Source organism: Dendronephthya gigantea, unplaced genomic scaffold, assembly GCF_004324835.1.
Source record: "Dendronephthya gigantea isolate DGI-Jeju-01 unplaced genomic scaffold, DenGig_1.0 000005F, whole genome shotgun sequence".
In the NCBI taxonomy this organism is placed as follows: Eukaryota; Metazoa; Cnidaria; class Anthozoa; order Malacalcyonacea; family Nephtheidae; genus Dendronephthya; species Dendronephthya gigantea.
The window spans coordinates 1,795,208-1,810,899 of record NW_021163015.1 but is presented as its reverse complement, the minus strand read 5'-3'; the positions used below and the strand labels follow the sequence as shown (position 1 = coordinate 1,810,899).

At 40.0% G+C, this 15,692-nt stretch overlaps 1 protein-coding gene across 2 annotated transcripts; it reads left to right on the top strand.

Annotated features, from left to right (window-relative positions):
- The first annotated feature begins 13 nt into the window (after nucleotides 1-13).
- On the top strand, nucleotides 14-8,825 carry LOC114515732 (metabotropic glutamate receptor 3-like). Of its 2 annotated transcripts, none has more exons than XM_028535017.1 (5): nucleotides 14-288; nucleotides 3,968-4,056; nucleotides 4,756-5,333; nucleotides 5,705-6,162; nucleotides 6,526-8,825. In XM_028535017.1, exons 2-5 carry the CDS (start codon nucleotides 3,981-3,983, stop codon nucleotides 8,069-8,071), a joined length of 2,658 nt encoding a protein of 885 aa, XP_028390818.1. In that variant the 5' UTR covers nucleotides 14-288; nucleotides 3,968-3,980; the 3' UTR covers nucleotides 8,072-8,825. The 2 variants fall into 2 exon arrangements, with proteins under 2 accessions (XP_028390818.1, XP_028390816.1); XM_028535015.1 differs by lacking the exon at nucleotides 14-288 and adding an exon at nucleotides 3,737-3,808.
- The last annotated feature ends 6,867 nt before the right edge of the window (nucleotides 8,826-15,692 follow it).

Sequence of the window (15,692 nt, the reverse complement as noted above, 5' to 3'; positions counted from 1 at the left end):
GCAGGTTTCCTGCTGATAAAAGAAATGTCGACCGCCGAAAGAATTCGAATATACGCCGCAAAATCAGAAGCTTATGCTATATGAAATACTCTGTCCTTTGAAATAATTTAGTGTTGTAGTTGTACCGTAAGCCTGGTCGATTGCGAAACCAAAAATTCGCTGTTGCGAAGGGTGAGGGCTTGTCAAAACAATGTTCACTTCTGTGTGTGTTTTGCGCAAGCTTTATCGGCGGAGATTTGCGGCTGAGCAAAAGAGCGAAGCATAAACTGGTGTCAAGCTGGCCATCAGGTAAGGAAACCTAAAACGAATTACTATTAAGGTTATTGCTAGCAAATGTTTGTAGGTAATAGACTAGTTCCTTTGTGTTGTTTAATACGAATCGAGGTTACACGTTGTTGCAATCGTGAATGCGAGTATTTCAGAGGTATCACATATGACAAACTGCCGAGCTGAAGAAGGGCGTTCAATGTTGATATTCCTGTCGGATTCTAAGCCAAAGGCAGTGAACAGCAAATTCTTTCCACTTGTAGAATATATTTTAGGAATTACCATCCACGTATACGAAAACAACAGGGGTGCTTTTAAAAAGGAATATTTTGACACGGAAGTTTATTGGTCAGATTTACCTGTGGTCAGATTTACCTGTAAATTTTACAGATTTGTCCCAAAATGCAACGGCGATTACCCTAGATCGTTTTGTGTCGCATATTGGATAAGTAAAGTGGACATAACAACAGCGCTAACTCCGAACTCTCCGAGCTATTACGAAGCTAATAGTCAAACATCTCATGACATGCATGTGGCTCATTCTGTAGTGTACATATGATAATCTACCTCAGACTTTAAAATTACGCGAGGCTGTCTGGTCGTGTGACAGATAATAGTTGATATCCGAAAGTATCAGCATCAGTCACAATGATAGAGAAAATGCTGTTTTTAAATACTTTCGAAATTCGAAACATAAAGAATCCTTAAATTCATTCTGCATGACTTAATCCTTCGTTCTCGTAGCAAACCATGCATACCAGTTGAGAAAACGAAAGTATAAAAACAGCTAAAATAGTCACGGGCGAAACGTTTTCAAGATTATCTTACTGACGTGTTAACCTGCGTTTTACTCATAGACTATTATAGTATCTTAGGATATTCTTGGCTTTCATGCATGTGCGGATGTCAAAGATTTCAGTAGGGGTCAACTCGAAATCGACACAGTGGTTGTCCGCTGTGCAGCATGTTCATTCCAGTGGTTCATTCAGCATGATCGCTTCGCCGCAAGCGTTGTCTTTGTTCTTCGGAGCAAATTCCTTCAATTTCGTAACATTTGCATGCTCACTTTTGTTTAACAAATAAGCGTGGACATTTTGAAAGCTGATCAATAAACCAATCAATAATCAACAGACCATTCTACGTGCAGTTTCGTAACGTTCGCCCACTTCTGTTCAACAAACAAGAGTCGTAAACCAATAATAAACCAATCAATAATTTAAAATTTTAGATGTTAGTTCGATTTATGCTAAAAACAGACATCCGTCAGGACGGGGAAGATAAGTCGCCGTTGACAAAGTCTTCCTCGCAGATAAGTTCGCCTTGATGGACGATCCGTCCTTCCGTGAGCGTTTATACATAGGCCTCATTTAGTTAAGCTTGTTCTCTTAAAACCTTAAACGTTGATCTTTGGAAACCAACTAAGCCTACTAAATGATCATTGGGATTCCTTATTAGCTCCCATGCATGCAGGCTCTCGGACCAGACATTTCACATTTGCCGTTGAAGGAAGTATGTTTCCTGATGCGAGGCTTCCATACTGTCACAAGTATCCTTGTAAGGCCAGATTTTCACTTTTATCAATTACCACCAGTACGAGTATAAATATATGCAGTTGAACCAATCAATTCTTGATATTGAGCGCTCTGTGTTCAAGGTGCTTTGAAAGGAAAACGCGCAGCTTGAATTAATCAGCTGCATGTATATATACTTTAGTGCAGAAGAAATGTCTGGGCGCTTTGCCAAGCAAGTTTGTCTGGGCAAATTCAACGTTTGAAAAACGTACAAAAAATTCGTAAATACAAGCGACAAATACGCCTCTTCTTCGAGATATTTGCATATCTTGCATCGTCAGCTCTCTTCTTCCAATGACGAACGTTTCGAAATTAAGTTGTACCTAGAACGATTGATTGTGTCTCGCACAAACCTGTATCTGGCCGATGGCAATTGTTAAATTAAATATGACTAAAATAATATTCCATCAAATAAGTGATCAAAAACATTTACACAGCTGATCGGCTTTAAATGAAAAATTATCAAATTTATTCGGGTCAACTGAAACAACGATAAATAATATAGTCCAATAAATGATTCTGCAAGCAACCAATTTTGAACTGTTCACTGTTTTCATATACGTGAAGTTTCGAGTATTTTTTAGTAGCTAAATCAAATAAATTTTTTTCGAGCAAATCAGCATGCTTGTGTCAATGTTTTTCAATCTATAATATTTGATTTGAATACCAGTTATTTAAACACTTCTACTAAATTTTATGCGAGTTTAAAATAGAAAGCTATCAATGTGTCGGTCAACCTCGTACCCAGGGAGCGTAGGTAAAAGACCTTGGGTACGAGGTTGTGTGTCGGTGGGCGAAATATATACAGTCATACTGTCAAATGTCCCTCGATCAAGATATAGAAATGTGACTTCAAAGGATCGTTTCTTAGAAACTATAGGTGGGTTTCACCCAAGACTAACTCTACATAACGAAGCACTTGGTGTTCAACTTCACACATATTGCCGAATTATGCCTTGTGGAAGTGAGCAAATTTCGTTAAATTGCACATAACATCTACTCAACATTAAGTCAAAACCTACAATGAATATTTTACTCGATTTCGACGACCAAGTGATAAATCTGTCACGTGACTGAAACCCAGCTATTCATAGTAAAGAGGGCCACCCTGTATGTAATATATATATGAATATATATAAAAACTGCCTGAATACTCATTTCCTCTCAACTCAATCAATTTCCGAGTATTTACTCATGATAAAAGCTAAATTAATAAGGTATATAGTTTGAATGAGAATTGCTTTTTACATGCAGTAGAAATGGATGAAATGGGTTGCAATTTTAGATTTAAAAGGCTGGCTTAGCACGAATCTAAGTAAGTTATTCATATATTGTACACAGGCTGCACATGAAATATGGACGATGATTAAATAGAGACACTCAACTCACGAGATTAAAAAAACCGTCAAAAATGACTTTGGAATATTGGCATAGTGATTAATAGACGCCTATGATTAGATAGAATCAATTTTATAGTCTCTTAACGGAAGAACAAAGTTGGATATGAATATCCTGCTTGCATGATCAAAGCCATGTCTTTCGGTAAAGTTCGTGTTTTCATTTATAACCGTGCCGACATTGACACAAAAATGCGGGAATTATGCACGAGAAGGCTATTATAAAATGTCTACAATATAGGTCACCCTTAGGCCTTCTTTCTCGTTTAATTAATTATTGAAAATCTCTTATTCTTTACACTGCGGGAACTGTCAAATGAAAAGACAAATAGTTGTACTTGACGGAGAGTTATGAATGCATGTGTGCACATATTTGCGGCGTATACGACGACATCTGCGCATGCACGTCAATGCAAATCCACACCGAAGGAAAGAAAAGAAAAACTTCGACAGCACATTAACGCAGACAAAAGGGAAAGCAATATAACTTCACACGCCTCTCACTTCGTGCATGTAGAAACTTCGAAACAGGATGTATATAGCATTAGGGAAATAAAGAGCAATGTTCCGCCAGTAAGTATATATAAAGTCGAACATTCACAGAGTCAACTATATATATACATGCTGCTGCTATACTTAACCGTGCACGACCTATCATATGTTATATTAATAAACTCCAATAATCTCATTTTATAACCTATAGTTTAAATTGTATGTTGTCTCTTTAAACAGCTGCCTGTTACTCATGTCATCAACTACAATGGTTTGTTTCTGGTGTATTCTGTTCCCCTCGTTGTTCCTGAGCGCATTTGCAGGAGAAGGTATGTTTTACCGGGCCACGAACCCTTGTAATTATACCATCTAAGGCTTGAAATCGAACCAGGAAAATCTCTAATTCCTGGCCAGCAGATATGTGCCAATACTTTCGCCGTTCACTTCCCTTATCAATAAACGAACTGCATGTATAATTGCATGTTTATATTATATATAATGTTCATATTATCCCATCAGTGCATGTGAGGTTCTCCATATTTCCAACCATATAGTTGAGTTACACTTCAAACTATGTTTGAATTTTCTTACTTAAAATCAATAATTTTCACGTCAATAAAATGAATGCAGAAGCGTCAAACTTCTTTACAGACCGAAATGGTTTTAATTTTTTTTGTCATACTGTTTACATGTACAAGCATTTTATATACAAGAGAATAGGTGCTTAATGTATAGATATAATAAAACAAAACTCGTTTGTCTCAGAACTATATACGATTGTATATTTGGGTGTAGCGTAGAGCTTTCGTATTTTCATGCAGCAGACAAAGATTCAAATATAATTTCGAAGGATAGTTTTCGAATTTAAAATTGTATCAAAATTTATATATTACATGTAAGATCATGCGTGATTGTAATCAATAATATTTCATTTAGTTCATTTGATAAACTGGGACAGTATTGGCCACACTAATGTGAAATGGCAAATACTTTTTATTAATATAGTCACATAATTACGATTTTTACAGACAAGCTGACGACTGACGGGGACATTATTTTGGGCGCTCTATTTCCGATTCATCAGATTGGAAGGACGGAAAAGGAATGCGGCGTGTTTAATGAACTGGTTGGTTACCAGTACATGGAGGCTATGTTGTACGCTTTAGACAAGATAAACGAACGTAATGACATTCTTCCAGGCATCAAACTCGGTTCAATCATCTACGACACTTGTCGCAGCCCAATTATAACCGCAGACAAAACAAAGGAGTACATTAAAGTTACTCTGAAGAAGTCCACTCCAAACAGTACCGAGTTTGCTGGCGTTATCGGCGCATTTAAAAGCGGTAATTCGGTGATCGCCGCCAACTTTTTACGCGTATTTCGAATCCCACAGATAAGCTACGGTTCACTTACGGTCAAACTGAGCAACAAGAATGTGTTTAATTACTTTCTTCGTACCGTCCCCCCCGATAGCTTTTTTGCGGCCGCGTTGGTTAAGCTTCTCTTGAGAATGGGATGGACGTACGTTTCCATTGTTTACTCATCCGGGACATGGCCGGAGACTGGAGCCGAGGAAGTCAGAAAGGCCTTGAAAAATGACAAGGTAACTCATCCGCGTTGGTATTATCAAATTATTTTTAAAACTTTTCTAAAAGTGGCCAGCCCTGCTAGCTAAGTTTTTACGAAGGGGTTTAAAGCGAAAGACAGTTTTACTCACAACCCAATCATATTTGAAGCTTATTTCGATGAACCCTTTCTCGTTCGTTCTACTGACACCCTGATGGAAGTGGTAGCTTCTGGAGGTCTTCGTTGCTAACCGTGTGTAATGGAAAAAAGATCGACAAAAAACTGCTCTTTTTACAGCTTACGGAGTCCTGAGAAGTGTTTTCCCCCCTATATATAGAGCTTGCAATTCATACAGTCATCTTGAAGACGATATATTTTATTTTATTAACCATCTATTTATCCATCTAGATCTGCGTCGCAAAATCTCTGCAGCTATCTCGCTTTCCAACACCCGAGGATTTTGCTAGGATCGTGGAAGAATTGACCCAAGATAGTCAGCCGAGAATAGTGGTGCTTGTCACCATTCAGCGGGACTCACGCGGACTTCTCGTGGCGAAGAAGAAAAACCCACGCGGTTCGAGGCTGTCCCTCGTGGGTAGTCTCGAATGGAGTAACCGCAGGGACATCACGCAAGGTCTCGACGACATAGCGGACGGCACCATCGCATTCGGTCATAGAGAAGGAAGAATTCCTGAATTTGAATACTACTTTCGAAATTTAACGTTCAAAAACTACAGTAGAAATAACAAATACTGGATTGGGGAATATTGGCAGACGACGTACAAGTGTAAATTGCGGAATATTTCGGTCCCAACAAACTATACAAACTATTGCAGCGAAGATGAAATGAATCGACTGAATACTGGGTGAGCTTTTTATCGCATATAGTTCCACAACAACAATAACAACAACAACAACAATAATAATGTTAAGCAACAACAACAGCAATGTTAGGCAACAACAGTTACAATAATAACAACAACAACAACAACAATTTTAAGCAACAACAAAAACAGAAACAACAAGTTTGTTTCCGTAATAAGTAGAAAGCTGAAATTGACTGAAAGCAAAAGCGTAGTGTACTCTGTTTAACTCACCAAAGGATATAGATAAAAAATCTTTAAGATGAGAATTTTTACGATAAAGAAATGAGAAATATACGAGGGATATAGATATTTGGAGGAGCAATAGAGCTTTAAACAGGCTTAGTCTAACTCTTATTTTTCCAGGTACAAGGAACTTGCGCCAGTTCAGGTTGTTATCAACGCAGTTCAAGCAATGGCGAGAGGCCTTGACGCGTTACAAAGACACAAGTGCCCGAATACCACGAAGATCTGCAAGGCGATGCGACCGTTAGATCGAACTCTGTTGCTAGAATTCCTTCGTAACGTCACATACAACGATGCAGCGTTCCACTTCCCCGTCTCATTCAACGCCAAACAAGAAGTGGACGGCAACTACACTCTCTTTAACTTTCGCTGGGACAACAGCTCCTACAAGTACATTGAAGTCGGTTCATGGGTCAGCAGATTAAATTCAGATGGCGTTATAGAGGGGCGCTTGGTGCTCGACGATTCGAAGATTCGCTGGGCAAAGGGAAATAAAACGGCACCGCTGTCCACGTGTCGGCCAAAGTGCAAGCGCAATGAAATTACCATAATCCGCGAAGACCAGTGTTGCCATAAATGTCAAGCGTGCGCAGCCAATGCTGTGGTCGTGAACAACACGTGCCGGCCGTGTGACGAAGGCCATGTTCCAAACAAGAACGTAACATCGTGTAAAAAGCTGCCTTTAAGGTACGTAAACATGGACACGACTCTTGCAGGATTCTTAGCGTTCTTCGCCGTACTTGGCATCGTTGCGGACGCAATTGTTTTCGCGATATTCAAGAAAAACTCGGGCAACAAGCTCATAAAGGCGTGCGGCCGGGAGATGTGTTACTTCATGTTCCTCGGCATCGCTACGATTTTCGTCGTTCCGTTAAGCTCGCTGTCAAAACCCACGCAAAGCTTGTGCTATTTCCGCCGTTTCATCATGGGCGTTTCGTTCACGCTTTGCTACGCTCCGCTCCTCATGAAAATGTTTCGGATTCACCGAATCTTCACGAACGCGAATCGGCTGCAGCGATCGAGTAATCTGATTGGTCGACGCTCCCTTCTGTTGATCACGACCGGTCTCGTTGCGGTTCAGGGCCTGTTCTGCGTGCTCGTGTTCAGCTCGGACCCTCCGAAACTGCGGGAGAAGTTTTACCCGCAGCGAGACGAGCTGGCGCTAGAGTGCGATTTCAAAAGAACATCTTTTGCGATTTACTTTCTCTACAACCTCGTGCTCATCGTCTGGTGTACTTTCTACGCCTTTCGCACACGGCATTTTCCGAAGAATTTTAACGAGGCTATGCACATTGGAATAACAATGTACCTCACCTGTGTTGTGTGGGTCGTCTTCCTAGCGACGTTCCTCAACGCCGATTACAGCATCTCTCGTGTTTACTGGTTGTCGGCGACTAGCCTTCTGATTGGCTGGATCACTCTCTTGGGACTGTTCGCGCCAAAAGTGTACCAGCTCTACACGAAGACCGAGTTCCCAAAAGGAATGTTGATGCCCTGGAGCGACTCGATGTTTCCGAAGGCGGAAAGTTCTTTGGACATTACAGACGCATGCAGACGTCAAGAGATAGATGGTGTACGAGCCAATGGTAGCCAGGGATCGACCTCAAGCAACAAAGCCCACGTTTTGAAACCTTCCGGACTCTCGAACACAGGGCTTGTAAATTAGGATATATAAAATAAATGGTGACAAATAAAAATTAAGGCGCTGTTACACAATACAATTTTCTTTGCAACTTGCAATGCAATTACAATTTTGAGGGATATTAATTAGTAAAGAGTGTTTGAAATACTAAGAAAACGTTAGCAGATCGTACGAAATGTTCGTATTTGTCAACTTCAGATGCCTCAGATTGCATTGCAGGTTGCAAGAAAAGGTACATAGTGTAACAATGCATTCAGGGTTGAAAAGTTGAAATCTATTTATCTAGAATAATAATGATGATGCATAACCGCGACTAGAGAAAGTCATAGAGCTGAACATAATTTTCTGTCAAATGCTATAACTTTCAAGGGAACCACCTAGCCTTCAATTTATTTAAACTTCTGAAGATGGAAGTATTTGTTGATTTATAATTCTTCTCACTGGTAATAATATTTGAGTATATTTATTAGCAGTAAGTGCATGAAAGCCTGAAAGGGAATTGGAAAGAACGTCGAAACCATCTCGGCTTACTCTGCCTGATTCCCGTTAAGGCCATGGCCGTTATGAAAAGAGCGCCATGTGGTCTCAAACTTTGTAAATATCATACTAATGACGGGTCATCATCGCAATAAAACAAGGGTTCAAATAGGAAGGAGTCGTTCCGAAGCACATCGTATGCTTCTCCTTGGCCATTGTTAATTCGATGTAAAGGCCCAAAGTGATTGATATTCATCAATGGTATAGTAAATAATTACTACATACAGGGCATGGGGTAGTTTCTCTACAAGCGTACGAGATTTTAGGAATTGTTTTTAAGAGTTCTAAGATTTTTGCAAAGATATGTGAGATTTTCACAAAGATTTTTAATCAAGATTATTTTCTTTAAGATTTTAAGATTTCATGCCACTCTTTGACAAAGCAATTTTTTTGGATGTTAAGTAAAGATCGAAATTTACCGCTTTCACCTTATATGGACTTCTATCAGTTGATAATTCTAAGAACGCGAGTAAACTCGAAGTATACCTTGATCAATTGATCATCAAAAAGGCAAAAGCTGACGTCGACGGCCACTCAAAACCTGCTGATAACGTTGATTATTTCTTCTGTTTTTCATTCTGTGCTGAGGTTGAAACGATTCCATCCTCTGAAGCTACAAAAGTAAGTGAACGTTATACATGGGGGAAATATCTAAATATTCACCCATCCATATACGCTGGTACGAAAAGCTAACGATTATTTTCTGATTGTATTAGATCATTATTGTGTGACTGTCAGGGGGATTCTGTGGTTTCTGTCGGGCGTTCTTGAAGCACGCTAGTTATATTTTCCAGTGATTCCAATGCGAAGACGATTCGAGGAAGAAATACAGGAAATTTTCTCACATGTAGCTACAACTCAAACATTTGAAATTACCAATTTCGAGTCAGGACTATAGATTTAATGGATTTTGATTTAATGCAATATTAATATGTATGTAAAAAAACAAGCTGACAAAACATTGACACTGACGGGGTAATTTAACTTTGTCACGCAAGGTTCGGTTCCCTTTTTTTAATCAAATTGTTTTTAAATCACGGGGCCGAATGAGATCAGTTGTTGACGTTTTAATAAATCTCTGAAGCACAGGTTCATGCCCATTATTGGCGTGGGGCTACAGCGCTCGCAACAGCCTACTGGAGTGAGAAATACAGGTGCTCCATTCCCTCAATAACGATTTAAAAGCGTAACGGCTCCAAGAATGATAAAGCAATGCCGATGAGGTTGCCCTGATCAAAACGTTGTAAACATCACTGGTAAATCTCGCAAAATGAATCTGAGGATTCATTGGAACTCCACTCTGACACTCATTTGAATCTTAGACTGATAGTGACTTTTTTTGAAGTAAAAAATTATCTAGTCTGTCAATCTTAACCAGTTTAATCGTGAAACAGACAAACAGTTCCCAATAAACAGCTCCTGTGCCGATATGGAATAGTATACTTATATTTAAAATACACATGCATGATGCACGTTAAAACACACATGCATGACGCACAGGAGAAACTCACAGCTGTGGCTGGATTAGTAACGACTAACTTGGTGTTTAAATGCTCACGGCACAAGACAATTCTTCCATTTGATAAACCAAATATACATTGAATACCATAAAGGTTTGGAAATTTCAACTTAAATGTCATAGTTTAACTTAAATGTTTCCTTGTTGTTTACACAATATCATGTAATGCGGCTAACATTACTAAAACGTCCGAAATTAGGCAAAGAAAATAATCAACTAAGCAATTGTTGTCATGATTTTATATTATAATATAATGTTCTCCTGTTATTCACGTTTAACGTGTAGGCACCTAAAGTAAGAAAGGAGTACATGGTTTACACGTGTACATATTTCTGCCTTTTGAAACGTTTTAGAACTGTAGCTTCGATTTGGACGTTTGAAATGATGACAGTGTTTTACTCGTTGACCATTGCTCTTCAATTCTACGGCGATCTTCTTGCTGCAGAGAAAGGTAAATATATCTTTCAAAATGCAATGCTATATAGTAACGCCAGTTACACACGAGGTGTCTATGAAGGTTTTTACCCGGAGAAACAGGAGTAGTCAGGAACTACATGAGACGCGCATATGCTTGCAGCACTGCAAAGAGGTCGCATTTTTCCATGCGCGTCTAAACTCAGCTGGTCAGGGGCCAGTTGTATAAAAAACTAGTTAACTTTTGATTGTAAGGACATGCAGAATTAAGCGATAAGAGTTGTGTATTTCTGCGTTTTTCATTGTTCTTGTGTAACTGCGAAGCTAACAGTCTACATTCTTTTCAGCTCGTACGTTTAAAACAGATGGAGACATCTTAATCGGCGGACAGTTCCCGCTACACCTTGGAACTCCGAAGTTTCTATGCCAAACGTTTAACACGAATCCCGGCTTCCAGTACATGGTCGCGATGCTGTACGCTTTGGATAAGATCAACTCCGACCCGACCATTCTTCCGGGCATCAAACTCGGCAGCGTCATTTCGGATACGTGCGGAAACATGATTCTATCTGGCTTAAAAGCGAGGGAGTTTGTCAAAACATCCTTTGAACCCAAAACCACGAATTTTTCCCAGCCAATTGCGGTCGTCGGCCCAATGATGGAACGAAGCACACAACTCGTCGCAAATATATTAAAAGTGTTCAGCATACCCCAAATTAGCTACGGGGCGATATTCGAGGAACTGCGCGACAAAGATAATTTTAACTACCCTTTTCGGACAGTAGCGTCAAATGAATTCCTATTTACCGCTATCGCCGCGTTCCTAAGGAGAATGGGTTGGAGATACATCAGCCTCGTGCATTATGATAAATTCTTGCCGCCGTATATTGCGGAGAAATTCGTGATGAAGTTGAGACACAGTGGTATTTGTGTCGGGCCTCAACAGAGCCTTTCCCGCGTGACGACCGTGGACGTTCTCGACCGATTCATAGACGAGTTGATCACGGGTGACCGCGAGCCAAAGATCGTGCTTCTCGTCACAACCACGGAGCTCTCCCGCGTGATGCTGGCCGCAAAGAAGAGAAACCCGCGTGGAAATGAGTTGACGTTTGTAGCGGAGGTAACATGGGGCAAGCGAAACGCCATCATACAAGGTGATCTTTTATAAACTGCACAGTTTTGATGCAAGAATGCTGATGAAACGGGTCGGGTAGGATAGGATATGTTGTGATAGGTTAAGACAGGATAGAATACAGTTCGGTAGGGTAGAATGGGATCCATTAACATTTTACATTGGGATAGAATTTCAAGGAAAAATGCACCATGAAATATTTTTTAATTTCAGGTTTCGAGGAAGTTGCCAAAGGATCATTTACCTTTGGTTATCAAGCAGGCCATATTCCTGAGTTCGAGAAATACTTTCACGCATTACGTTACGACAACGACACACGAAACACGAGGCATTGGGTCGAGGAGTACTGGCAGGAAGCGCACCGTTGCAATATACCTGGGCTTGGGATACACAACAACTTTACAAAAAACTGCACTGGAGAGGAAGATAACACGATCTACAAAGAATTTGCCCCGGTACAAGTTGTCATAAATGCTGTCTATGCAATTGCAAATGCCTTAAACGACTTACAGAAGTATTTATGCCCCAACAGCACGGGGATTTGCAAGAAAATGCGACCAATATCAACAAAAATGCTGCTAGAGTTTCTCAGGAATACAACGTTTAAAGATGCGTTGTCCGGAAAAACGATGTCGTTTAATACTCTTCAAGAGGTTGATGCGGGAAGTTATGCAATATACAACTATCAAGGCGCTCCTATGAACGGCTCGTTTGGATACGTTAAAGTGGGTTCTTGGTGGGGGCACAGGCTTCCAAACCATCGTATAACCGAGAAATTAATTTTAGATGAATCCGTGATCCAAAAGGCGCATGCCAATACGGTTAAACTGCTGTCCAAATGCTGGCCACGCTGCGGGCACGGCCAAATACGCGTGTTGTCCATGCGGCAAAACCCTTGCTGCTGGGATTGTCACGATTGCGCTGAGAACGAAGCGATCGTGAACAACACGTGCTATGCATGTGCGCCGGGTTTCACCCCAAGGAAGAACCGCACAGCCTGCTTAAAGCGGGACCTCATTTACATCAACATGAACACTGCACTGGCTATAGTTTTATCCACGTTTTCCGCTCTGGGTATCATCACCGACCTGATCTTTCTAACAGCCTTTCTCGTAAACAGAAATCACCCGCTTATCAAAGCTTCTGGCCGAGAAATGTGCTACATCATATTTGCAGGCATCGCCGCGGTATTTATAACTCCTCTGATATCATTGGTCAAACCCATACAGGTTCTTTGTTCCGTGCGGCGAATCTCCACCGGCATTTCATTCACGGTATGCTACGCGCCGCTTTTGATGAAAGTCTGGCGAATTCACGGTATCTTCCGAAATTCGAACCAACTGAGGAGGCTTTCATCCGGGGGGATTTTTGGCATTCGGCCTACGCTCGGGGTAACCTTCATCATAATCGTTCTGAACATCCTTTACGGTGCTTCGATATCGAGAATAGACCCATCAGATGTGATCGAAAAGTTTTACCAAGAAAGACAGGAATTAGTTCTCGAGTGTAGAACGAACAGCATCGTTTTTATCTCAATTTTTGCCTATAATATGATGTTGCTTTTGGGATGTACCGTATACGCCTTCCGAACGCGAAAATTTCCAAAAAATTTCAACGAGGCAAAGCACACTGGTATAACATTATACCTCACTTGTGTCGTGTGGGTCGTTTTTCTCGCGAGTTTCTACAACTCGGATTACAGCATTTCCCGGGCGTATTGGTTGTCCGGTTCGAGCGTTCTGATTGGCTGGATCACGCTTTTGGGTTTATTCGCGCCGAAGTTCTATCACGTGTACACGAAGCCGGAAGTTGGTCGAGACGTGCTGATAACCTGGAGCGAGGCGTCGAGTGGGGGCGAAGCCAGAGGGGAGTGGTGCGAAGAGTGCAAACGACGAGCTGATGGACTGGGGAAGAACCGAAATGACGATGAAAGAATTCGTGCTTTCGAGAATAAGCCATCGGTTGAAAAAGGATTCATCCGCAATGACTTAGAGACGTCTACATATGTCCACGAGATTAGTATAAATAATTTTGTAGACACGCATTTGTAAAGATTGGATAGCCGCGTCACAAAATCACGCCAGTCCAGTAGTACTTGTAGCTCAGTGTGAAATAAACGAGGGTTAAGATTGGGATTAGGATTAGGATCAGGATCATCTTTGGATCATTTAACGCTAATGAGCGTTATATATATTAAAACTTTACGCACTACTAATAATCAGTCAAAATCGTATTTACTTGTATTAAAAACCTTAATGTTGATGAGTTTAATAAAATTCAAGTAAAAGTTAATATCATCACTTGGAAAACTGCCCGCTCAAGTGAAGTAATAAAACAACACACCTTGTTTTTTTATGTCAACGAAGTCAGCCCCCGCACACTCAGTCTGCAAATAATTTGTTCCTTTTGTGATCATGAGTTTCTCACTCACCTTGTCGTTTTTCACGCTACAAAATCAAGCAATGCATCCGCCTACATCAGGAAAGTGAAATGTACTATGCCTATGCCTATGTGAAAGAGCTAGACCAGCTTAATTTCTCAACATTATATTAAACTGCGCGTTTTACATAAAGGTATGTGAATATTCACGTGTCCTAAGTACAATTCTCATAAATAAAAGAAAAGGATTTCACGAAGTGAATTTGCAAAGACTTTGTCTTTCGCATTTGGCAAGTTTATCTCGATTGAAGTTATTGAAATCTTCAATTAAGGTATCTTGATGTTTGAATGGCTCAAACCATAAGAATTAATGGAAAGCATGCATATTGGGAAGTCGTATGTTACAAGTTGTCAAACTATCATTTGCATGCATGCAGTTTGTGTGTAAGATACATTTTTTAGACTGAAATAATTGCCTGTCGGATCATTATTTTTGCTATGTCAACAAACGAACTTGTGCTTGCTCTATTTATTATACGGATAATCTGCAAAAGTATTATATTTCCATGCCAGAAATTAGGCATTTTCGCATTGTCACAAGGCAAAAATAATTTTAAAATCATGGTCTATTTGAAGTTTTCTTGATTCTCTCGTGTGTAATATAAACCCCTCTTCTCGAGTCTCGGCATATTGACACAGACGGAGGCAAATGCTGACTGAATGTTATTAATAATGACATGGATAAACAGGACATTTTAAAATTATTTTATTGCAAAAGTCTTGTGCATGAACGTGGAAACGTGTAAAAGTATATCCATGACCAGCATTGTTTGCTTCATAATGCCTTCAAAATGCCTTAGAATTTCCAAAAATGTCTGTAGTCGAAGTTCGGGCAATTTGACCATAGAAACACGATATGGATTGACACGATTCGATACACTAATTCCATAAACATCTGCTCTTTGGCAAATTTTGTAAACTGCATTAGACAAATCAGATGACGCCATTCACTACTTCAAAAGAGTTAAACTGCGAATCACTAAAAATTAATTGTCTTCGCTGTGCAAAGTTTGCACAAGACCACTGTGTAGACTAACAAAACAAAACAAGAGGTTTCGAACAAACTTCGCCGGACTGATAGTTTGAATCAATTTTAGATCCGTACACTGATCACGAGCCGGTGTGTATATTCAGCCATGAGTGAAAGTTCATAATATATTAACAAAATAAGTTGAAATGCTGTCGGATGATATTTGAATAATTACCGTTCTAAAACGAGTAAAGCAGCTGAACTTGTCATAAAAAAACGTTCGCGCTTATATTGGGTGCGTTCTTTCATTGTGCGTTGACGCGGATTTGCAAAAGGAAACTCTAACATCCGAAAACTTCGTCTAAAAAGCTGGGCGATTTCTGTGTAAAAAGGTAAATTCCTCCTCTAATTTCAACTCCATAAATAAATGATACAATGTTTATAACCTCCATAAATCCAACTAATAAAAAGGCGTTATTTTGTGCTCGACTTAAATGCATTCTTGTTTTCCTTAGAAATCAACTAATTTTCACCAAAATGCAAGTAATTTAGTCCTTAGCATTCTTACCACAGTGCTTTCTTAAACCAAGTCACGTTTTGAAACCGGTTTTATACTACAATAATATACGTTCAT

Excerpts from the sequence above, each read along its gene's own strand:
- LOC114515732 (XM_028535015.1), top strand. Across the intron at positions 4,057-4,755 it reads GAGCGCATTTGCAGGAGAAG|ACAAGCTGACGACTGACGGG; the intron begins GTATGTTTTACC and ends CGATTTTTACAG. Across the intron at positions 5,334-5,704 it reads AGGCCTTGAAAAATGACAAG|ATCTGCGTCGCAAAATCTCT; the intron begins GTAACTCATCCG and ends TTATCCATCTAG.